The 23081-nt window shown below is 54.7% G+C and overlaps 2 protein-coding genes and 1 long non-coding RNA gene across 11 annotated transcripts in view; 1 reads left to right on the top strand and 2 right to left on the bottom strand.

Annotated features, from left to right (window-relative positions):
- Window positions 1–1146: 1146 nt before the first annotated feature.
- Window positions 1147–8048, bottom strand: GID8 (GID complex subunit 8 homolog). 4 transcript variants are annotated; one of them, XM_045444020.1, is made up of 6 exons: window positions 7412–7595; window positions 6901–7098; window positions 4298–4428; window positions 3073–3269; window positions 2569–2766; window positions 1147–1809 (listed from the first exon to the last, which is right to left on the bottom strand). In XM_045444020.1, the coding sequence occupies exons 3-6, from the start codon at window positions 4413–4415 to the stop codon at window positions 1636–1638; spliced, it is 687 nt and encodes a 228-aa protein (XP_045299976.1). In that variant the 5' UTR covers window positions 4416–4428; window positions 6901–7098; window positions 7412–7595; the 3' UTR covers window positions 1147–1635. The 4 variants fall into 4 exon arrangements, with proteins under 4 accessions (XP_045299976.1, XP_045299975.1, XP_045299977.1 ...); XM_045444019.1 differs by having other exon boundaries at window positions 6959–7098; window positions 7412–7526; XM_045444021.1 differs by lacking the exons at window positions 6901–7098; window positions 7412–7595 and adding an exon at window positions 6002–6051.
- DIDO1 (death inducer-obliterator 1) overlaps window positions 7743–23081 on the top strand; it is a 51084-nt gene continuing 35745 nt past the window's right edge. For 3 of the 6 annotated variants that reach the window (XM_045444005.1, XM_045444001.1, XM_045444000.1), the window contains exon 1: window positions 13956–14064. The gene's annotated coding sequence lies outside the window, so the exon portion shown is untranslated. Of the gene's footprint in view, window positions 7882–13955; window positions 14065–23081 lie in introns of those variants that run through there. The other 3 variants (XM_045444004.1, XM_045444002.1, XM_045444003.1) reach the window with 2 other exon arrangements.
- Window positions 10630–13854, bottom strand: LOC123579883. Its single transcript, XR_006702992.1, has 2 exons — window positions 11140–13854; window positions 10630–10980 (listed from the first exon to the last, which is right to left on the bottom strand). It is a non-coding gene; the product is annotated as an uncharacterized LOC123579883 (long non-coding RNA).

Genomic DNA, 23081 nt, shown 5'->3' on the forward strand with positions numbered 1-23081 from the left:
GAGAGACCCCCCCCCCCTTCATCCTCACGACACCAAGAGGGCAGCAGGAGGGCGAGGTGGACAGAGGCCGGAAGAATCCACAACGCACAGTCTTGCCTCTGCATCAGTGACCACCCAAGGTGGTCAAAAACCCACCACCGACCCCAGGCTCCGAGTGGAAGCAGGGAGCAGAGATGAAGCGGGGGACCGGCTGACCGCACGGCACGTGAGGATCGCGCTCAGGTCTGCAGGCGTGTGGGGGACGTGGCCCCAGCGGTCAGAGGCAGACCACCTGACCCACGGGAGCACCCACGAGCCCGCCCAGCCTCGCTGGTCAAGGAAGCCGGCTCCCCGCAATTCAGCTGCTGTTGGCATCTGCCTCTATGAAGCACCGGGCACCGAACCCCGCCCCGGATCCGCACAGGGAGGACGGAGTCCCCGCACCAGGGGGACGTGCAGAGCCACCCGTGGCTAGGAAGCCCTGCGCCCCCGGGCACGGTCCCCACCACCTCCTCGAGCCTGCGCCCGCGGGGTCGGCCGGCAGCTCCGTTAACGACCGCCCTACAGGACCAGGGCCGAGCTGCACCTGCGGTGAGTCCACACACACGAGTCTGTGTCCCCGGTCACCAGAGCACCCGCATCCCAGCAACTGCACCGGCGGCAGGACACGTGGGGCTGCAGGGCAAGCCCCCCCGCCCAGGCAAGTGTGCACTCCTGGGGGGGGGGGGGTACTCGCTGTCAAGACCCCACTCCTCGGGGTCCACTCCCAGGGGCACATGGGCCCTCAGGCCGCAAGCACTAGATGAGGCCACTGCCATCAGTCACTGTCCCGGCACCGAGACATGAGCTCCGAAAGCAAAAGATTTGAGAGGATTAACACTTTTTGGAGGCCGTTGTGGTCATTCTCGAAATCAAAGAGAAACCTTTATTTTCAACAAAACTGCCTACAAGAGAAGGTCCATCGATCCGCTAAGAAAGAGTCTCTCACCACAACCAGCACCAAAATATAGATTTAAAAAATTAAAAAACACACAGCCCCAGCCCACACACACACACACACACACACACACACACACACACACAAACGCATCTCCCCAGGAGCCATACCACCCAGACCAGAGAGAAACAAACCAAACTCAATACCCTCACACAAAAGAAGTCTTTGAATTAGGATTTACAAATTTATATAGTCTTTCCTATGAAAAAACAAAAAACCAAGGGGTAAGAGAAACCTTCTCCACAAAGGCCTGACGAGTCTTAGCAGATCTGAGAAAACGTATTTTCTGCCTACGAGCTAACAGAAAGCAAAATAATGATCAGTGCTTGTCAGAGGTTTGCGAGGGAGGCCTCCGTTCAACAACGTTCCCGAACTAGAGTGCTCCGTGGCCGATGCGGCCCGTCCCCGCTGTCAGCGCGCCCACCGCGGTCTGCGCCACACTTCCAAAGACACCGCATCTCTCGCTGCAAGTTTTCCAGCACTCAGAAGGGCCGTTTTTCCCTTTAAAAAAGATGCCAGGTCGAAAAAAAAAAAAATCCAGGAAAAGGGGGAAGAAAGAGTTCTCTACTGCGGTAACCTGTCAGTCACAGACAGCTGCTCTGAGTCCGGTCCGGGGGTGGGGGGGATGGGGGGGGGGGCGCAGGGGCCACCGGCACAGACTACTTGGGCTCCTCGATCACACCTTTGCTGAGGTCTGTCATTTTGGGGTATTTTACTTTCTTCTGGTCCAGCTCATTCTGAGCCCAAAGGAGTAGTTTCAGTAATTTTGCCAGCTTGGGTGTGGACTCACGATTTTCATAATCTAGGACAGCTTGGTTAACTTCACTCCACACCTAGAAAATAAATACGTCGGATAAAAACAACCACACGTGCAGAGTGCCCGCCAGTAGGACCAGTTACAATGTGCATTTACACTTCTTAAGACCTTCTTACAGGAAAAGATGGTTACTTATTCAAATGAATACGAAGCCCATGACCGTGAGGCCCTCCAGAGGATGTTAAACACACACTCCTTGCCGGCCCGGTCGGTGGGGCTCATACCCGGCCTGGATAGCAGTGAAATGCCGTGAGCCAGGCTTGAGGGGACCGGGGCGGAGGAAAGAGCCGGGTGGGGTGACACAAGGTGCACGGGACAAGCCACAGGAGGACCCGCGTGGCGGCGGCCTGGAGAGCGGCCCTCCCTCCCGGCAGGAAAGGGCCATGGGAGTAAAGGGCCGCGTCTGGGGCAGTAATGCACCGTCGTGGGGGCTGGAACACAGAAGCAGCAGCAAGGACACAAACAGCTTCACAAGCAAATAGGGGATTTTAAGTAAAACATGTTTCAGACACCTACTTCTAAGAGTCTCCAAACAAACAAGAAGGAGGTTAAGACGAACGAGAAAAGCTGAGACAGAGAGTCTGAATGCCGTGTATGACGTCACGGTGCTCAGTTCCCGGTTCACACAGGGAAAGGGGACACTTGACGGGAGAATCGGTGCTGTCGTGACTGAGTGTCACGTGCCCAGACAAGGCTTCCGTTCGTTCTACAGCTGTGCCTTTTAGAGTCCCGCCCTGAACACCCACCGAGGGGAAGGAGGACCCGTCGGTCTTACCTTCTGCCTCTGCATCATGTGAAGCAGGTCTCCGAATGGAGACTCCTCAGGGTTATCAAAGGCCAGCAGGGCCAGAGTGCGTTCCATCTCCGTCAGGCACTCCCTGCTCTCCTCGCCCTGCTCTGCCAGCTGGGTCTGCGCGAACTCCAGCGCCGCCTCCGTCTCGCGCTGGCGGATCAGCTCTATGAGGTGCTGTTGCTGGGCCGGCAAAGGCAGACAGGCTTACACACCCGTGCCCAGACAGGCACACCCGGTGACGCGCTCTAGTCTCTAGCCAAAGGACGTCTTACGTGACAACTTCTAGCAGCCCTAAATTATGACATTAACGCTCCTAAAGCAAGAAACAGCTTCTGGAACACACGAGACAACGGCTAACCCAAGCCCCTTCCCCACGTAAACTAAAACAACGTTCTGTTAATGCAAATTAGCTGCGTTACTTCTGAAACGAGCACGCGTAACCTCATCGAGTGTCCACAAACCAGACGCCTCTCAACTGAAACTCACTTGCAGGTGGAAGTAGAGATACCGGTTGGTGTCCAGGAGCTCCGGATGGAGGCTGTTGATCAACGCGATAGCCTCCTGGATCTGGCCTTTCAGGATCATCTCACGGATTTTGATCCGCTCGTCAAGTGTTTCCAGATCCACACTAGGTTCAATCCCAGATTCCATTCGAAACTTCTCTGCTGCTTCCTTAAAGCCCTCTGAAAATGAAAACCATCTTCAGTGCTCAGGAAGCTAGCAAGACACTAACGCAAAGCATTTTCATCCCTAGAAAGCCCATCCACCTCAAACCAATAACCTTCAACGTGACCCGCACCGTCTTAGGGACTTGGCATTTACATCTCTGATTTACTAGCCGTGCCCCACACAGAAAACGAAAACCACGTACGCCACTCCTTCCCATCCCACCCGAGACGCCGTTCACCCCCCGGCCAGGGGCAAGAGTGCATGCCGGGAAGCCCGGTGCACTACGGGCTCCCCCGGGAAGGCTGCGACCCCAGGCAGAGGCTGCAGGCGTGGTTCAGGCACGTCTGCGCACGCCGGTGCACCTCCACAGCCTGCAGAGGCCTGACCCTCCTGCCTCCTTGTGAGGGCACAGTTCTCACCAGCGTCTAAGCAGCATGTGTGGCCCCCCACCCCCACTACAGGCAGACGCTTCCTCAACACCTTCCCAGAGAAGTCTCGGTCAAGACTGATTTGGGGGACGAGGCACTGTGAACAATGGAAGGAGACTCAGACCTTTTTGAAACATCGGTGTTTTCCAACCATGTACAAAAGTACCCTCTTCTTTCCCAGTATCAAGGAGGACTATAGTTACAGACCCCTTTTGCTACTTTCCATCTGCTTCTGCCCTTCCCCCCTTTCTTCTCTGAGTTAGGCACACCTTCCAGAAACAGCCCAGTATCATTTCTCAGACTTGCCAAAAGAGATCAATTACTTGGGGTTTAAAAGTACTCCAGAACGTTCTTTAGTCACTTGATAAGCTGCAAAAATATTAAAGGTCAAGAAACAGGTTTTTGCTTTAGAGCTCAGATACCTGGCATAACAACCTCACCTCTGGAACAGGTCACCTTTGATACGGCAATTTACAAATTTAGGAAAATTAGCAGTGTGTTTTTATTACACCCAAACACAATTCTACCAAGGAAGTCCAATGTAAAATTCTACCTATACATACGAAAAGGGAGATTTACGTTCAAGAGGTAGCACCCTTATGGCCAGCCGTTACCTGTGACCAGGTAGTTCATGATGAGGCGGTTCATGTCTGCTCGCTGGACGTGCAAGTTATTGAGTTTTTCCATCCACTCGTCTTTCGTGATTTCATCGGGTTTTTCTGCATAACTCATTCTGACTTATTTTCTACAGGAAAACAGTATTTTAAAAATTAGCGAAGATCACGGGAACGAATTACAGAGAACGCGCTCAGTGGTCCCTCATAGGGCTGTGTAGTAACAGATGACAGCCAGACTTATGAGCACAGAGAAACCTACAGGGTCATCAGATACCCATGTTGCACCCAGAAACGCTGGGTCTCTACCGTACTTCAATTAAAAAAAAAGGATGTTAAGAATTCCGTTAAGAATCGTAATCGTTTCAGAGTGAAGCAGGGCGACGCAGCGCGAAGGAATAAGGAGATGGTGGAAAGATACTTTACCTGGAAAACGGCAAATTCAAAGCGCCTGGCACCAAAGGCAGATATAGGGATCAGAAAGAAGGCTAGCATATTTAGAAGACAGGATTGGTGCGAGGAAGAGCCCCGAGTCTCGGAATGGACAGGTCAAGTCGTGGGGTGGGTCGTACCAAGTAAGGCCTCGCCGGATAAAGGAGGAGTTTAGATCAACCCTCTTCTAAGCATGAAGGGCAACCGCGAGGGACATAAGCTAAATATTCAATGCGATGACGCACGTGCCCGAGAGAGAAGCCCACGATGAGACACTCACCAGACCTACCAAAATTAAGAAGTCTGACCATACCAAGTGTCCACAAAGACATGGAGCTCCCTCCAGCTCTTTGATGCTGCTGTGAGAGCAGAATGGAAACGCAACCAGACCCGGCATTCCCTGCGGGGCGGACCACACGCGCTCCTCACGGCCCGGGGATTCTATCACTAGACTGAGGTCCTCCACACTCACCACCGCACACCCGACACGGACAAGCCTGCTCACAGAAACGCTTTTCAAGATGGCAAAAATCAGGAAGCCACCCACCTGGATGTTCATTCAAAAGCAGCAGGGAACCACAATCCCAGGCCCAAAACCCTTGGGCAGATCCATTCCGAAAGTTAAAATCTTGCCGACTGTACCCAGAACTACACGGCACGACTTAGCAAATGTCACATGACACGCACACTGCAGTCTGGGGTGACACCCCACAATTAAATACGACTTCTTCGGGGAAACGTCTGGGCAGCCACACTGGGTGGAATGGAGATGGAAAAGCTTTCACTGGAGCAGATCTTGCCATCAAATAGGTTAAAAACAAAAAATTTCTGATTTTCGGAGCTATCTGGATTTTAGGATTGCTGAGAAAGGCTTATGATCGCGTAACAGAATTTACTAGAACAATTAAAACATGAACACAGCCACAGGGAGGACTCTCAGAAACCAGTTGGACGAATAAGGCAAGACCCAAGCGTGGCAGACAGTTTTACAAAGAACAAAAACAACACAAATCGCGGGATACGTGCTTTAGCAACAAACACAAATTCGGCAAAGCGTTTTCTTGTTTTGAGTAAAGACGTGAAACTCAGGAGGCGGTGACCACGGGAAGGAGGGCAGAGAGGTGCCAGCCCTGGGGGCACCAGTTGGGCTCTTAAGATGGCGAGCCCACCACTGTCCTCGTAAGTAATCTATACATCACGGGTACCGCTTTACGCCAGACAAGGACATGCTAAATCGCTTCATTGAATTAAAAGATCAAAAAACAAAGGCATCTGGGTGGCTCAGTCGGGTGAGCGTCCAACTCCTGATTTTGGCTCAGGTCATGATCCCAGGATCATGGGATCGAGCCCCAGACTCTGTCTCTTCCTCTGCCCCTCTCCCCTGCTCATACACTCCCAATCTCTAAAATAAAAAGGTATAATAAAAAAATGTTTTTAAATGAAAGAACGGAGAAAGTGGGGCAGCAAAAGCCGAGCAGGAAAGCCAGTGAGAAGCCATCAAACGAGAGCAGCGGCAGGAGAGTCAGAGACACAGCAGGTGAAGATTCTGTGGGCGCAAGTCAACGGCCGTGCTGCCGGCCTGAATGCAGGGGGATAAAGGACCAGAGCGCTCGAGGCCGGACCGAAGCTTTCAAGCTTGAGACCTTGGAGGACCGGGCCACAAACGAAAAGAAACAGGACGGGTTTGAGGAGTAGAGCAAGTTTGGGCTGACTATCAGACACGCAGATGGAGAAGTCAAGCAGGCACCTGGATTATAGGTCCCCAGCCCAGCGCTGGAAACATTAATTAGGGAAACAGCCACCCAACAAGGGTACCTATCGAAAGCCACGAGTTGGGCAAAGATCGCCCAGGGAGAGAGCACGGGCACAAGACCAAGTCCTTGGGTGCTAGGAGGGTGCCCACACTCAGCACCAGAGGAGGAAGCCGGCACGGGAGACAAACCAAGAGATGTCATTCCTCCTACAAATGCCCAAGTCCTGTAGCTCCGGGCAGGTGCGTAATTCCCTCAGGCCACTCTGCCGTTCCCAGACGACAACTCCAGGTAACCTCGGACAAACGAGGCCCCTCTCTCTCCATCCCCGTAGTACCCAAAATCACACCAGTACCGCTCCCAGCACGGACAGCGATCTGGGAACAGCAACAACTCCAGAGAAATACTCAACACACAAACCTCCCAACTCTGAAACCGAGGAACACTTGCTTCCCAAGCAAGCAGTTCGCGTCCTCACCAGCTCAGCTTCTGCTCTGAAATGGTGGTCATAAAAATCGTTCTCTTCACAGGGACACGAGTGCGGTGCTTCAGGTAATTGCCACTGCTGTAGTTGGCGACCACTTCTGAACCTTGTAGCCTTCGCTCGAAAGGCGCTCCCTTTAAGAATAAACACCGAATTACAGCACCCGAGCGCTGTGGGGTCAGGACTCTGCTCTGGCCAGGAGAAAAGGGGCAGTTGACAGTGCAAACCCACAAGGCCCCGGTTCTGCCACCTGCTCAGACCTTCGACCCCGTAGGGCCCCCAGCCCGCTCCCGACCCCCGCCCCGGCCCCCTCTGGCCTCTCCCGCCGAGCCCTACTCCGGCCCCCTCTTTGGCCTCCACCCCGCCCCCGCCCAGCCCCACCCCGGCCCGCCGCGCTCCCGCGGGGAAGCTCGGCCCGGCCGCCTGGGTCCGCCGCGGCCATCTTACCGTGCGGATCCCGCCTCCCGCGCAGCGCGGTCTCCACGGCCGCTCGGGGGGGCGGGGGGCGGCCGAGCCGGGAGGGCGGCGAGGCGCCGGGGATGGGTGGCGGAGGCGGGAGCCGCGGCGGAGGCGGGGGCGGGGAACGGGAGGGCAGACGCACGGACGGCCGCCCCTTCAGGCACCTCCCGCGAGATCGCGAGAGCGCAGGCTCGCCAGCCTGTAACCAATCAAGCGCTCCCGCGAGGGGGCGGAGCGCGGCGGCTGCCCGGAAGCGCGAGACTCCAGCTTCCGTCCTTGCGCAGAACTCTTCTCGCGGCGCGCTCGCTCTACGGGTTGGCGCGAGAGTCAAAAGGCGTCGGCCGACTCTGGGCAAGATGGCCGCCGTCGAGGTGTCGTTGCGGGGGAACTTCGCGCAGGGATGGCGACATCTAGACTGAGTCGGAGGCGAAGGTCCCAGCTCCCTTTCCGTCATTTGTGTGAGCTCGGAGGGCAGGGGGCGGGGGGCAGGCGCCAGTGCTCCGCGCCGCCCCGAGGCGGGGTCCCTCCGCACCCGGCGCCTGCCTTCGCACGGGCCCGGGAGGAGCCGCCCGAGCGCGACCCGGCGGGAGCGCTTCGTTCCGTCGGTTGAGGAGGGCCCCGGGGGTTACCGAGCGCGCTTTCGCTCGCCGCCTGCGGGGGCAAAGGAACCGGGCCCGCCCTCGGGGCGCCTGCCGCGCAGGCCCGGCGGTCCACTGGCCGCGCCAGGTGGGGCCAGGGCTGCGGGCGCGCGTGCAGCGACAGCGGCGGCGGCGGTGGGGACACGCGGAGGCGCGCGTGTGCTCGTTCTGTGCCTGCTCGCGGGCCGCGTCCGAGCAGGGTCTCCTTTTCCCGCTGTGGGAAAGCAAGGTTTCTCTGCGGCTTCGGGAAGGAAATGGAGGGGGCAGCCCCTTGCTCCGTCCCATGAAATCCGACGTCTTCCTGAATTAGAGCTCAGGGTCGGATGGTTTCGTGCGGTTGCTCAAAAGTGAGCTGAAGAGCGCGGGGGTGCTGTCGGACTTCTCGCCAAGAGGAAGTCCCATAGGTTTCACAGGGATGACTGGTTACGGGTAGTTTCCAATCCAGTGTGCTGAGTCTGCAGGTACAAAGTTTTGCCATGAATCCGTTCAAATCGCACAGAGAGTACACGTTCGTGAGGACGTCTTTTGCAGCTACTTAAGTCTGCGTACGATTCTAGGTGTCAACTTCACGGTGTGCGAAGGGGTGCGGAATTTTAGAATTCTTTCCAGAGGCACACAAGCAAACACTTGAATGCCAGTGCCCTAGGGAGATAGGATATTCCAGGCCACAGAGGCTTCAGCTGCGCCTTCCGTGGGCCACAGGTTAATGGCCCGTGCCCCCAGCGGCTGACCCGTTACCGAGTCCTGCAAATTCCACCTCCTTATTTCTGTCTAGACGCTGGCTGCTTTTTATTGTCCCCAGCCTCTCTGCTGCTGGGATTGTCCCTCCCAGGGGTCCCACCAGTTTTTAATGAAGCGCACGCAGCAGGCAGGGTGGTCTCTCCTTGTGCCCGTTCTCTTAACACCTTTCAGAGACCCCCAGGTGCCTGTGCAAAGTGAGCAGGGCCAAAAGCCTCATGGCCCCCGCCCCTCCTGTCTCTACTGCAGCCGTCCTCCTGTTGGAGGTTCTCCACCGGCCGCTTCTCTTAGCGCTGGGTTCGCAAGCTGGGCCACGTGGAAAACACTTCTCCAGGCTGACTCCTCAGAAGGGGACGGCCTTCCCGGAACAAAGCCGAATGTGGCCTGTCTCCTTTAGGCTCACGTCTCACATCCTAAACCATGCGTTTGTCGCATTTAGCACACCATTTTCTGTCGCTGATGCTTGATGATGTGTCCCAGTTCAGCACACGTGTGAACTTTTCAAGAGCTGAAACATGCAGGAGTGGGGGCTCCGTAGCTATTTGTTGAGAATGTTGAAGGAGTGAATGACAAATGACCACTTTAAGTACAAGCAGCCTCAGCAGAAGTGGACGGAGGGAGTGTCATGGGGCAGGGAATGTCCGCAGCCCTCCGTGATTGAGTTCATGGATCGACAGGAGAGGAAGACAGAGAAAGGCACTTCTGTAGCCTGGTTGATGAGGTTAACGGTGGGGGCACCAGGTGAGGAAGAGCCATCCTGACAACTCGTGGGCTGGAAGGGGGGTGGGGGGGGGCGGGGAGATGGCGAGCTCAGTGTCGGCCTTGTCGGGTGTGAGGTGCCTGGGGGACGTGGCTAAGCTCAAGGGAGTGACGATGAGGCTGAAAGCAGAGGTTTTGTGGTGACCCCGTGTGAGAGGAGACAGACCTATTTAGAGGAAGACTGTAGGGAAGGGGAGCAAAGAAGTCCAGGATCCTAAAGGACAGCAACGTATGGTTATTATCCATTGAAGTTGTCCGTTAGGTCAGCAGAGAGGCTTAACAGGGACCAGGGGGTCAGTAGGCTCTCCGGAAGCCGGGGGGTGGGGAGCTTTAGAAGATGGATGGGCAGTATTGAGTGCAGCAGGGCTGTCCAGCGTGACATTCACCAAAAACTGTTCACTTGACAGTTGTGGGTGACAGGGCAGCGAGCTCAGTGACATGGCGGGAATGGACAGTGGTAGGTGGGGGTGAGGTGGGAGGTGAGCAGGGTGAAGGGAAGACAGTTGTGGTTTAACACCTCAGAAGCGGCAGATGTGGAGAGCAAGGAGCATGTTAAACACTAAAGCCACAGGACTTGGTAGCTGAAGGGGGGGGGGCGTGTCAGGGAGAATCCAGGCTTCTGGCTTGTGCTTTTGGGTTTATAGGGTGGGACCATCACTGAATCACTGAGTCGGGACACCAGGGAAGGGCCTGGATGGAGGAGAGACTCCCAAGTCATGAGCTCGTTTTGCATGCCTTAGGCTTTGATGTGCATTTAAGGCATCAAGTGGAGATCACAGAACTAGTGGGTGGATGGACCCGGCTACAGGCAGAGGTAAAGGTCAGCACAGCCAGGTGTGCATGAGATCCCCTGTAGAGCGTACGGTTAGGGGCCAGCCGGGGCCACCCCGAAGACACATGCCGCAGGGAGTCTGGGGGAGCGCAGGAGGGAGGTGCACCGCTTTGGCCACCGCCTGGGGCAGTGACCAGGTTGACAGGAAGGAGGTGGGTCTGTGGAAGGGGGAGCCGCCAGAGCTTCCATGGTTCCCCCAAGCGTGGGTGGAGAGTTTCATTTTATTAGATTAGCAGCTCTTTACAGAGACGCGTGAAAAGTTTATTAGTCTTAAAGAGCATGAAAGAGTTTTCAGAAAGGAAAAGTATTTGGGGGAATAAAATACACAGTGCTTCCTCTACTCAAACCCTAGACTGTTCAATAACCAGGACATCAGCCGTGTTTTACAGATGTTTTTATCTTATTCTCAAAACCCAAAAGCATAAAATCAAGGCCCTGCTTTGAAGGAGATTTGGCAAAGACAAACCCAGCTCATCAGGATAGCGCGCGGTTGTCGCTGCTGAGTCCCCACAACAACCACGCAGGCAGCCCCGAGAGGTCAGCTCCCGAGCTCCAGCTTTTCCCGGTGCTTTAAGTTTCTTCCCGAAGATCTGGAAGAGTAAGGAAGGATTTTATCATCGTTTAGTGGTGCCTCGCGCATCTCAGCTGAAAGTTCTAAGACCGGTGGAAGCGTGCCTCTCGCGCGTTTGGTACAGCCCCGCCCTCCCTCCTGGCCCAGGTCTATCTCCCTTCCCAGACAGACTCTGTACCATTAAGTCAGAAAGCATTGCTTCTGAGTTTCTTCGGGTGGGTGAAAGCAAGAGTAGTTATTTCCTGATCCTTTAGCCCCTGCTGAGATCCTAGAGAGCGCGTGCAGCACAGGTGGGGTGGGGGTGGGGGGCCCACGCCCTGCAGCTGCAGACCAGCAGACACAGGCAGCACGCCTGAGTGACAGTCACTTAACCCACCAGGATTTCCTAGGGAATTCATACAGCATTTCATACGAACTTGTACGCTAAGACTTGGCTGGTGAAGAATTTGATAGACCTGTGTTGGCTTGGGATTCCACCTTTTTTTTAATTAAAAGTAGATAATGCACTCACACAGACACACATAAACGCATATAGCCTGTGTATGTGCGTAGTTATATCTGTATATGCTCTGAGGATTTTTTTTTTCTTTTTGTCTAAGCCCAGAGATTTTTTCCAATGGATATCCACGCTTTTCCTTTTTTAGAACGCACTTGGAAATTTTTGGTTTTTGCTTTCTTGACTTTAAAATTCTCTTACATTTATTCTTTAAGGCTTTGCTTTCTGTTGGAACGAGAGGGACTTCTGTCTGACAGACTCCCGAGATGTTTCATTTCTCTGCACAACTATGAAAGGCAACACCCTTGGCCTCCCACCTTCTGTAGACAGATTTGGGAGATGTTATTTCTCCTTGGATTTCTAAATTTTAGAAGCAGTTGGTTCCAATTGCAACTCAAAAATAGTTCTGATATCGAGCAGGTAATTTATGTGTATTGATTTTGTTGAAGTTCGGAATAAAGTTCTGGGAATCCTTTTGAAATCACGGATGGCTTGGCCTCTGTTACTCTCGTTGGTATTTCCTTCCAGCGCTCTTTCTCGCCTTCACTGTTTGAGTTTTGTGAGCCGCAAGAGGATGAGTTAATTCCAACAATGTTTCTGCTCTGGACAAATCCAGAAAGCCCCTGTCAGACCTGAGTTCAAACAGTCGCTTTCGCTTTCCAAGTACTTGTTCATTTTGGAAACAAATCTCATAAATTTCAGCCTGGACATTGTAGCTGCAACTCTCCTGAGGCCCCACAGGCCAGGGGTGATGGCAGGAGACTGGCACCCTGCCCTAGGACTTGCTTGTCGGGGTGACCTTCCTCCTCACACTCACCAGCGGGCTCAGACTCAGTAAAGGTCTTGGGCTTGTTCCTCCCCACTTTCTCTGCTACATACTTTGTGTTACGATTAGCCTATGAAGCCCACGGAGTCACAACTGCTTTTCTGTCAAAAATCTGTGACAGGCACTACTTTGTCTGGCTTTTTTTATTGCGTGGATTCATTTAGAAACTTAAGAGATGAAAGCAACCAGAAAGGAAATACAGCTCTCATGCCTCACAGATTAAAATACTGATTTCTTCTGAAGTCAACTTTATTTTCCACTGAATCCGCAGGGCAACATCTCAGAGTAACAGGAACCATTGTGAAAGCTAGGAGTAATGAGCATCGTTCTGCACGAATATAAAACGTTGTATTCCCTCTCATTGGGATCACAAAGCCAGGGCTTTACTATATCAGAGGAGATAGAATATGTCTACTCGTTCTCTGGCTGAAGATCTCTGGACAAGGGTAGAAGAACTGAGGAGAACACATCTAGACCAGTGCCCTGTCTTGTACCCAGTTCTCTGCCGTGATTGACATGCTGTCCTAAACCCTCATCCTGTGCCTTCCGTCCCTGCAAGCACCCACCCGCGTGGCACCTGGGCGTTATTACGATCTCCCTTTGCAGAGAGACATTGCTGCTGGGTTTGTTTCATTTAAGGCTCCTCCACTAAAGAGGCTGAGCGGGGTTCCCCCATTCCAACTCCTGGCTGGGGAGGCCTCCTGTGGTCTTCCCCATTTACAGACACCCTGCCCAAGATCACACTGCTTGTGCCAGCTGGTTTCGCCTCCCAACCGTCTGCTCTCTAAACTCCCCACTCCACCTATCTGGGGGCAAACTTGAAGACGGTCCCGATGGAAGAGTGGAGAGCCCATCCCTGCAGGATTCCATGAAGGTGGTCCTAATGGAATCCCACCAGCAGAAAACACTGCGTTGTATTCCTTGGGAGAAAATCCAGAGTCCGGCTCCGAAACTAGCAGGTCTTGTCATCTTTAGAAATAGATGTTAATTGAAAAGCGCATCTGACCCCAACCCGTGGTTCTCACGCATGGAAGCGTCAGGGATGCGCCCGTGGGGTTCGCTGTGTGCGGCTCTACTGCACACAGGGCACCTTTCCGCCTTTTGACCCGGGCTGAAACCAAAGCCAAGGGGTTCCTGCTTCTAAAGAACGTGGGAGCAGGGGGGCTGTAGAGGCACGTACATACTGGGGGCAGAGGCCCTCAGCCACGGAGTTCTAGCCCCCGGGGCCAGTGTTCGGTGTCCATAGCGCCCCGCGGGTGCCGGCGCTTCCCCTCTGCGGTATGTTTGTGGAGCATCTGGGGACTGGCCGGTGCTGGGGTGTCCCTGCTCGGCTCGGAGTGAAGAAGATCCGGATGGAGGGCTGCGCACCTGCCAGACCCCTTTGCCTTTCTGGACCCGGACGCCTCACCGCTCCTTGCAGCCCCTGCGGGCAGATGTGCCCGAGCTGAGCGTGCCGGTGGCGGCGGGGGCCGACTTGCTGTACAAACTTGAGGGCGCGGCTGCTCCTTTATCCTCGTCCCCGCCTCCTCGCCGCAAAGCCGGCCCGGGGGCCCCGCCGGCTGCGGCCGGCGCCTGCGGCCCTCGGACTCGGGGAGCCGCGGCGCCAGGCGCAGGCGCGCACGCGGGGTGGGGGCCTCCTCCCTCCGCGCGGGGGCGCTGCTCCGGACGCGGCCGGCCCCTCTAGCCCCGCGCCTCGGTTCCCGGCGCCGACCCCGCCCTCCCGCCCACTCCGCCGAGCTCCGAGGAAATGGCTGCGGGACCCCAGAGGCCTGCGACCCGCGGTGAGTGGCATCCCGGCCGCCGGGCAGACGGGCCGGCCGCCGCGGGGCCGCACTCGGGGGCGGCGGCGGGGCGGGAGCCCGGCCCTCCGACAGCCGCGGCGGCCGCGCCGGCCCTCGCTGCGCTCCCGCCGAGGAGAGAAGATGGCGGCCGCCGCGGGGATGGCGGGAGGGAGGGGAGGAGGGGGTGGCTGAGGGGGGAGAGGGGAGGCGAGGTGCGGGAGAGGGAGCGGAGATGGGGGACAGTGGAGGGGGAGGGCGGCTGGGGGAGAGCGACGGAGCCAAGGGGCCCACGGAGAGGGGGTCGCGGGGGGGGGAGGGGGCCCACGGACCGGGGTCACCTCCCGAGGCCACTCCGAGGCCCCCGCCGCGCGTGGGCGCCTGCCTGGGGCTGGGTCCGCCGGAGGAGGGTGTTTGCTCGGGGGCCTGGTCCCGATTTGAACGGACCGGAGGGGACGGCAGCGCAGTACTGTCCGTTGGCCCAAGTCAGCAGGGCGGGAGGCCCGCTAGTCCGAGGGCAGGGGGCGCCGCTCTTCCCTGGAAGTTCCAAGTCCAGCGGGCGTCCGCGTACGAGTCATTTGTTTGCCCAAAGTGCCGCTGGCTGCAGTGAGTTCTGCTCTCTACCCCGGTTCGCTCGTCCGGACGTCCTTCACGGACGTGAAGTTTCGTTCCGGGATCCTTTCTTGGAGTGTGGGTACGGTTCCCGGTGTTCACTTCCGTTTAACCGGAGGAGTTTGGTGTCTCCACCTGCTCTCAGGAGGGGTAACGGGACAGGTGTGTGGTCTTTGGTGCTCCAGGAAGCAGAGGAGGCTTTCGGAAAGTCGGTTTCGCTGAAAAAGAGTATTTGTCCCATCATAAAATACTGATTTTTAGTTTTCCGTGTAGTTATTTTGTCATCTTGGTGTATACTGGCCACGTTTGTGTCCCATGTTACTCTCCTGGCCAGCTTTCACCTTCCAGGGGAGGCGTGCCCCTGCAGTCGTCCTCTTTCTGTCTCCCCCACCTTTCGCACTCCGGGCCCCATTTGTTTTCTCCTGCTTCCCGCCCTGCTGCACCGCCCCGGGCAGACAGCCCACTTAGAAGCCCGCTCTGAGGCTGGACGAGTCCCTTCCCCGTGCTTCTGTCCCCTGGAGGCGGGAACGGGCACACAAGCAGTTGTTAAAATGAGTTGTGGCAGGTAAACAGCCCCGAGCGGGGTCCACTGTGAGCCGGCACTCTGCTTCCCCGACCCTGAGGTGCGTTCGCGGAGGATCTTAAAGGCCGCTTTTGCCTCCTGTGCGGTGCTTGTGACACAGTGGAGCTCAGGGCCCGTTTTCCGCTTTGAATCCAGCGCCTCCATCAGTGAGCCTGGAATCGGCGCCGTACGTCCCAGCAGCGTGAGCTGAGCTTCATTCGTCCCTTGGCCGTAGAGAATGGTACCTGTGTCATTTGCAGTGAATGAGATCTGAGCATTCCGTGCCCGTTCTAACCTGCAGGGCACTGAGGTGCGAGGGAGGAACGACCTCCAAGCCCAGACCTCGGAGCCTGTTTCTAAGGGGCCCACCCCAGGCACGTGTTCCGTGGTTCCCCCGGAGCCACACAGGCCCTGGCTGGCGGGTGCTCCCAAGAAGGGTGCTTTAGCCAGGCATTTTAAGGAAGTGGCGTCAGCGACCCGTAGAGCGATTCCTCCGTTTGCTCAGCAAGTATCTGCTGCCTCCTGGGTGCCGCGCAGCCTGGCTGTAGCAGCTCGCAGAAAGGCCTCCCCGGCCTCGGAGACCAGTGCAGTGGGGCTTGTGAGGACACGCCAGCCCCTTCGCTGGCCAGCCCTTAGTGGCACCTGTGTTGGTGCGTGTACACACGCACACGTCTCTGGGACCGGTCCCCTGGGTTCCCGTTAGAAACACAGCCCAGGCATCTCAGAAGTGTCACCTGGGGAGACCCAGCCCGAGGCCTGCTGTGAAACTTCCGCCAAATGCACGTTCGAGGCCTCTCGTTCTCCTCCTTGCCGGTGTTCTTGGGGGCTTGAGCCATGACTTCAGGAATAGTGTGTGTCTTTATTTCTGATTTTCCAGCAGGAACTGTCCCTTGTTACTATGGGATTAAATTCAGGTTATTTCGAGCACAGTTGTGTACTGATCAGAGGGAAGGGCACAAATAAAAAGTTGTGTGATAACAGGTGGCTCCCCTTTCCCGGCTGCTGCTGCCCATGGTTACCACTGTCTGTCCTGTCCAACAGTGATGCTCACAGCTTGTGTGCCTGTGTGAGCATCACAGTGGCTCATTGAGGAGAGGTGTCGCTGGGGGGGGCCTGGAGGTGGGCCACTCACTCAGTGCTGCTGCTGGGCTTTGTGTGGGGGGCTTGGAGTGGGGACTTCCATTCCCACTTTCTGCTTGCTTTTGGCGGCGGAGTTTTCAGGTCCTGCTGTTGACACTGTAAGTCTTTGTACTGCCATAGGGTGTCTGACTCTCAAGGAGTCCGTCCTCAGGCAGCTCAGGGACTGGTTTCTTTTTTGTTTTGCTACGTGTTTGTGAGGTGTTCAGGGTTCTGATTGTTTTATATTTCTGTTAGCACAATACGCTTCATCTTCATACACCTGTCTGATGACACCAGGGGATTTCCATTCGGCTCTTGCAGAGCAAAGATCGAATGTATTTATGGGTTAAGCTAGCTCACTGTTGTCCTTGGGTCCCTGCATTGTGGCGCTGTGTCTCATAGAGGCCTGATTCTCACATGCCTGGTGGACTCAGGAAGTCCATTAAGAAGGTTTCTCCTAAATGAGTTTCTCTTTTGTGTATTTTCTTATTTATGTGGTGTGGTCCCTTAGAATGGGTGCCTCATATTATCATCTGTGTAGTTAGTATCAAATGATTTGTGTTGATTCCATTACAAAGGCTCCGTGGTTAACAGTTGATGAAAACACACTAATTGGGAAAGAAGGGTCAAATTGAGCTCACTTGGTGTGAGTGCTCACGGTTCTGGAGAATAGTTTCTCTTGTTTAGACCTCAGTTTATTTTTTGAGTACTAATTTTGAGGGTAAGTTGTTACTTGAGATTGAGTAGGTGATTGTATGTATTTAATAAGGATTCTTGTAGCTGTGACTAAAATATGCTTAATCAGTAGGTGGTGATTACCTAGTGTAATATTTCTTTCTTCAGGTGGCAGAGTCAGGTGCTATGGTTTTGTTTCACATACGCTGATACAGACATTTAAATGGCGTTTACCACACCTTTATGAGAAAGCAAATGAGATTCCCGCTCCCAAATACAAAGACAGGGGGCGCCTGGGTGGCGCAGTCGGTTAAGCGTCCGACTTCAGCCAGGTCACAATCTCGCGGTCCGTGAGTTCGAGCCCCGCGTCGGGCTCTGGGCTGATGGCTCAGAGCCTGGAGCCTGTTTCCGATTCTGTGTCTCCCTCTCTCTCTGCCCCTCCCCGGTTCATGCTCTGTCTCTCTCTGTCCCCAAAATAAATAAACGTTGAAAAAAAAAAAAAAAACAAATACAAAGACAGATTTGCTGTGTGTTGTTACAAATGCCTAGAAAATTAAGATAATAATTAAAAAAAAAAAAGGCAAGAACACCAGAAGCCCTTCAAAACCTGCATTACAGCTGTTGCCCAGTTTCTGGACATGGGTGGGTGTGGCAGGATGTGTTTATGGGACGTGGCCACCGTGCTCTTCACTCGTGTGGGACCCACTCTCCATGGCAGTGGCCATGTGGCTTGTTGTCCTTTAATTGCAGTCTTAAAGAATTCCATTATGTGGACATTTCTTGATTTTTTTCCCCCTCCCAAAATCAGTGTCCTGATGGTGGAGATGGATTTGTGTCCCTTTGTTTAAAAAAAAAAAAAAAAAAAAAGTGTGGCTGGGAGGGCCCTTATACACGCACCTGCCCTTTCCCAGCTGTCTCAGCTGGGTCGAAGTGAGGCATGTCCCCCTGGACCATGGGAGCAGGAATGTTGCCTGCTCTGTCCCGGTGCGGAGTACAGGAGGGCATCTTGGTGAATATTTGTCAAGTAGATTGTCCTAGGGGCCTGCTTTCGCAAACGCTCACCAATACGGACATCATCGTTTTAATAGATGGCCCCTACCGCTTGCTGCTTGCTTCCTGTGTGCGGGCGCTGTCACTTACACGGTGTAGTTTCACGGATCCTTTTAGGAAATTGGGAGGTCACGGTCGTCCACAGTTCCCAGACGGGCAAGCACAGCCCAAAGGGAAGTGCACATTCTCAGCACGTTGTCGGTACCTGTTAGGTTTGCCCCTGGGGCTGAAGCCCGCGTTCTTGTAATGTAATGCGCTGCCGAGCCCAGCCTGCTTGGGAGAAGAACTACCCCACTTCTACGTGGAGGAGGGGAGTGCCGACTGCCTCGGTCAGGACTGGGAATGCTGAGCCTGCATAAGGAGGGCCCCCCCCCCCACACACACACACACAAGATGCCCTAGCGCCCCATGGAGACAGCGGGGCTGGGTGGACACTAGGTGTGGATGTTAGACTGTGATTACACAGTCTGCCTCTTCACAGCATGTTTTTTAGTTGTAAGACATCCCGTTCCCGCACTACTCACACATACAGCAGCAACAGTCTGAAGTTGCGTGCGTTGTGTACCGGCTTAACTGTCAGGCTTGGCGCTACGTGAAGCTTTAAAAATTGACAGGGAAGATCCTGTGGTCCTGTAATTTCTTTGTTTAAGCCGGGATCTCTCCCACTTGCCCCCAGTACAAAACTGGACGTTGGCTTTGGCTCATCTCAGAGAGAGAAAAGAAGACTCCAGCTGAAACGTGGTGGCTTCTTGACCTTAGGTCTCCACCGTTAGCCGTCGCCTCTTGGCCAGTTTGTGGCCTGCGATCCCGACAGCACCACTCACCAGGCAGGTGCTCGGGAGGGGAGTCCTTCGTGTCTTCTCCAAAGTCTACTCTCTTTGAGGTCGGGTGGCAGCCTCTGCGTGAGTCAACCATCTCATACCTGGAAAGAAGCGCCTTCCTAGCGACCACTGGCGAGTGGGACGGAAGGTGTAGAAGAGGCAGATACTGAGCGCCGCTGCTGCCCGCCTAGCCTTGCGGACCGGGCACCGCAAGGACAGGGCACCGACTGCTTCTGGCCCTCAGGAGCAGTCCCGTCAAGTGACCTTGAAGCCTGCTCTCTACACCTCAGCTCAGGACACATTCATACGCCTAAATTTACTGGGGGCATCACAGAGCCTTGATTTACGTGTGTCTGTTGGTATGTACTGTACTTGGCGTTTAAAAGACATCTAAGTTCATTCATTTTTGAACATAAAGCCTCACGCGTGTCAACGTGAATAACGTCATATGAAAACTATTTTCTAAGAAGCAATGACAGAGGTCGTTTACTTTTTTAACTTCTGGCTTAACTGACAACAGCCGGATCCTTACGTCTGCTTCTGCATGCAGACTCCAGTACATCGCTGTCCTTTCGCTTCCAGAAAGCTTTACCACCCGCTCCCGAGTGGCCAGCGGGAGAGGCATGTGATAGCCTTTGTGGTTGCGGAGATGAGTTGACCTCGGGGACCCCCTGAAGGGCCTGAGGACCACATTTCTTGAGAACTTCTGCTTTAAATAATGATTAGAGATGCTTTGTTGTTAGGAAATAAGAATTTTACAAAATAGTTGTCTTTAAATGCTCACATCTGGGAAAATGGGTTACTTTTAGGAAGTTAGACGACGTCTTTGAATTTTTATTGGCTCAGCCGTGTCTTTGCTTTTCGGGAAGAACTTGGGATAAAGCTGGTTTGTCCTCCCAGCGCACATCTCTCTCCCAAGTAGACCACCTGAAATGAAGTGAGCGGCCCAGAGCGTGGCCTGGGTGCCTGCTGGGTGGGAGGGGCTCTGAGACTTCTTTGGGCCTTAGGTCACGTGGCCTGACTGCCGCGTCTGCGTGGAAGTGGCACTTCACATTGACCGTAGGACGGCCTTTCGATACACACTGCCTTTCACTAGATCCTTAATTCCTGCTGCAGCGAAAATGGGGGTGAGGGTGGCCTATGTTGGCTGTGGAATGACGCAGGTCTCCTGCGGCATGCATGACCCCAGGAAACGACAATGCCGTGGGGTCCTGCAGCGGTGCCCCCACTCACTGGTGCTGGAAGGGAGTGCCAGCCAGCCACAGGTGCAGATGGGGCCTAGACAGACCACTGTGGATATAAAATCAATAGGGTGACCAGTAGGGTCGGGGTCCTCCCTGGAGGGTCAGGGTTCTTAACTAATAGCTACAAGACCTAGGGACTCTTCAGGGGACACAGCTCCCAAAGCGCCTAGCAGGGGTGGCTGGCACTTGAACATCATACCGCCCAGGGAAGTGACTTACGGTGCCTGTCCTCTCTGTGCACACACACGCACATCTCTCCCTCTCTGTTGGGGAAGGAAGGAGAGGGGACTCTCCTGTCTGGGAACCCGTCCCAGTGTCGTTGTTGGGGATTTAGCAGCAGCCAAGCTTGTCCCGTATGACACTTTTTACTTTTATTTTTTTAATGTTTGTTTTTGAGAGAGAGAGCGCGAGCAGGTGAGGGACAGAGAGAGGTGGGGACAAAGGATCTGAGGCAGGCTCTGTGCCGACAGCAGCAAGCCCGACACAGGGCTGGAACTCATGAACCGTGAGATCGTGACCTGAGCTGAAGTTGGACGCTTAACTGGCTGAGCCACCCAGGCGCCCCCATGACAGATTTTCTAATGAGTGCAAGAACCTGTATTGTTCAGAGGGTCACTAAGAGCCAGGCGGTGGCCTTGTGTTAAGAGCACCAGTCCCCCAGGATGTACGATTCCAACGGTCCCTTGCAGTGTTTGAAAGCATGTTTTTGTTCAGAGAGACCAGAGGGGGGGCTGGCTCAGTCTGCTTGGGCTGCTTTAACAAAAGACCGTAGACCAGGGGGCTTATACAAAACACCTTTGCTTCTCACAGATCTGGAGGTCCAAGATCAGGGTGTTAGCTGGCATGGTCAGGTGCTGGTAAGGGGTCTTCAGGGCTGCAGGGGGCAAGAGAGCAGGGGGGGGGGGAGGGGGCTCTTTTTAAGGGCACTGATCCTATTCATGAGGGTTCTGACCTTATGACCTAAGCACCTCCCATCTGCTAGGAGTGCCATCACCTTAGTTAGCACTGGGTTTCAAAATGAATTTTCAGGGGTGTGTACAACGCAGACCACGGCCGAAGCCCATTGAAGGTAGTGGCCCGTGGCATTAGGCAGAGAAGAGTGAAAGCCTCGTCTCCTTCTCCTTAACCTTGGCAGATGTAACGTGGCTGCTCTGGCTGCTGACACCCATGTGGAGTTGTCCACCAAGGTCACAAGCCTGTGTTCCACAACAGAAACTGGGTAGAGGGAAACCTGTGCCCGTGGCATGCCCACAATGACCTGGAAGCCCGGCTGGATGGCAGAGCCTGGCCGGGCCTCAGTCCCCAAGGTGCTTTCAAGCAGCGGCTTTTGCTTTTTGTCTCCACACATGTGTAAAAGCAGCACTAAGAAATTTTAAGCAGGGTCATTTCTAGATGTCTCTTTATATACACATCCGGGCTGTGTTGCTGACACCTTCGTTTCATCAGGATAATTTTTTTTTTTTTTTTAATATTTTTTAATGTTTGTCTTTGAGAAAGAGAGCATGAGCAGGGGAGATGTGTGTGGGGGGGAGGGGGGGGGTGGAGACAGAGGATCCAAAACGGGCTCCACACTGACAGCAGAGAGCCAGATGCCGGGCTCGAACTTATGAACCACGAGACCATGACCTGAGCTGCTCCACCAACTGAGCCACCCAGGCACCCCCCCCCCCCCCCATCAAGATAGTTTTAATAACGACCACGGGTTTTGGTAGCAGCAGAACTTCGAATAGGCTGTAAAAGACTTAAAAGCAGTTAACGCCGTCGAGTCAGGTTCTGTGTAGATGTTCAGATAAACAAAAATTGGATTGCTTAGTTTCCTTTGTGGGCCGGGGTCAGAAGGCAGGAGTGGCGTTTGCTGCCGCAGACCCCAGGGTTGGCGAGCGGAGGGAGCGCTGGCAGAGCCCGCTGCTGGCGGCCAGGACGGTGCTCAGACCTGTGTGCTCGCCGGGGGCCGTTGTGTCAGGAAAGAGTCTTTAGTTGGGATCTCTTTCCTTTTTAGTAGTTGGAGGAACCTAGCACCTTCTCAGCCCTTTATCGTGAGCCACAAAGGGGTGGTTGTGAGGAGGGAAGCCCCTTCATACAAAGCATGAACGTGAGCTTGAGCCCGGCCTGGCAGAATTTTAAATTTTCGGTTAATGAGTCAAAACAGTGAGGCTGTGTTGCAACATTGGCTGTAATTTCTGGCTGGCAGGTTTTTTTCAAAATTGACATCACTTGTTTTGAATATTGTTTCAAGGGTTGGAGGTTTGCCACCAGGTGGGTGGCGGCGTGGCAGGCACACGCTTCGTGTGATCTTTTTGAGACGCAGCGCTGGCTGTTTCCTCACAGTCGTCATGCTGTGAAGACAGGAACTGCACTGTGGTTCTCGGCATAGCGTCTTCGGGAAGGCAGTCTCGTAGGTTGGTAGATCCGGAGACCCGTCTGTCCACAGGCGCATCCTGGTCCCTTCCGTGAGCGCGCGTCCTAGACGCGGAGCCCTCGCGTTTACCAGGTTGAATGTCCTGCAGCACTGACACCCACGGCTGTTTGGGGTGGATGTTTGTTGTGTTGTGTTTTTTAAAAAAGGGCCACCTGGGTGGCCCAGTCTGTTAACGTCCAACTGCAGCTCAGACCGTGATCTCACAGTTCAGTTCTCGCAGAGCACGCTTCGGATCCTCGGTCTCCCTTTCTCTCTGCCCCTCCTCCTCCCCCATTCCCCTGCTCTCGCGTGTGCACCTTGTCTCAAAAAAAAGCATTTTAAAAAATAATTTAAGAAAATTTTTAGGGGCGCCTGGGTGGCTCAGTCAGTTAAGCATCCAGCTGCGGCTCAGATCATGATCTCACAGTTCTTGAGTTCGAGCCGGGCGTCAGGGTCTGTGCTGACAGCTCAGAGCCTACTTGGGATTCTCTTTCTCTGCCCCTCGCCTGCTCATGCGCTCGCTCGCCCTCTTTCTCTCT

This window comes from Leopardus geoffroyi, chromosome A3 (assembly GCF_018350155.1).
Source record: "Leopardus geoffroyi isolate Oge1 chromosome A3, O.geoffroyi_Oge1_pat1.0, whole genome shotgun sequence".
Lineage (NCBI taxonomy): Eukaryota > Metazoa > Chordata > Mammalia > Carnivora > Felidae > Leopardus > Leopardus geoffroyi.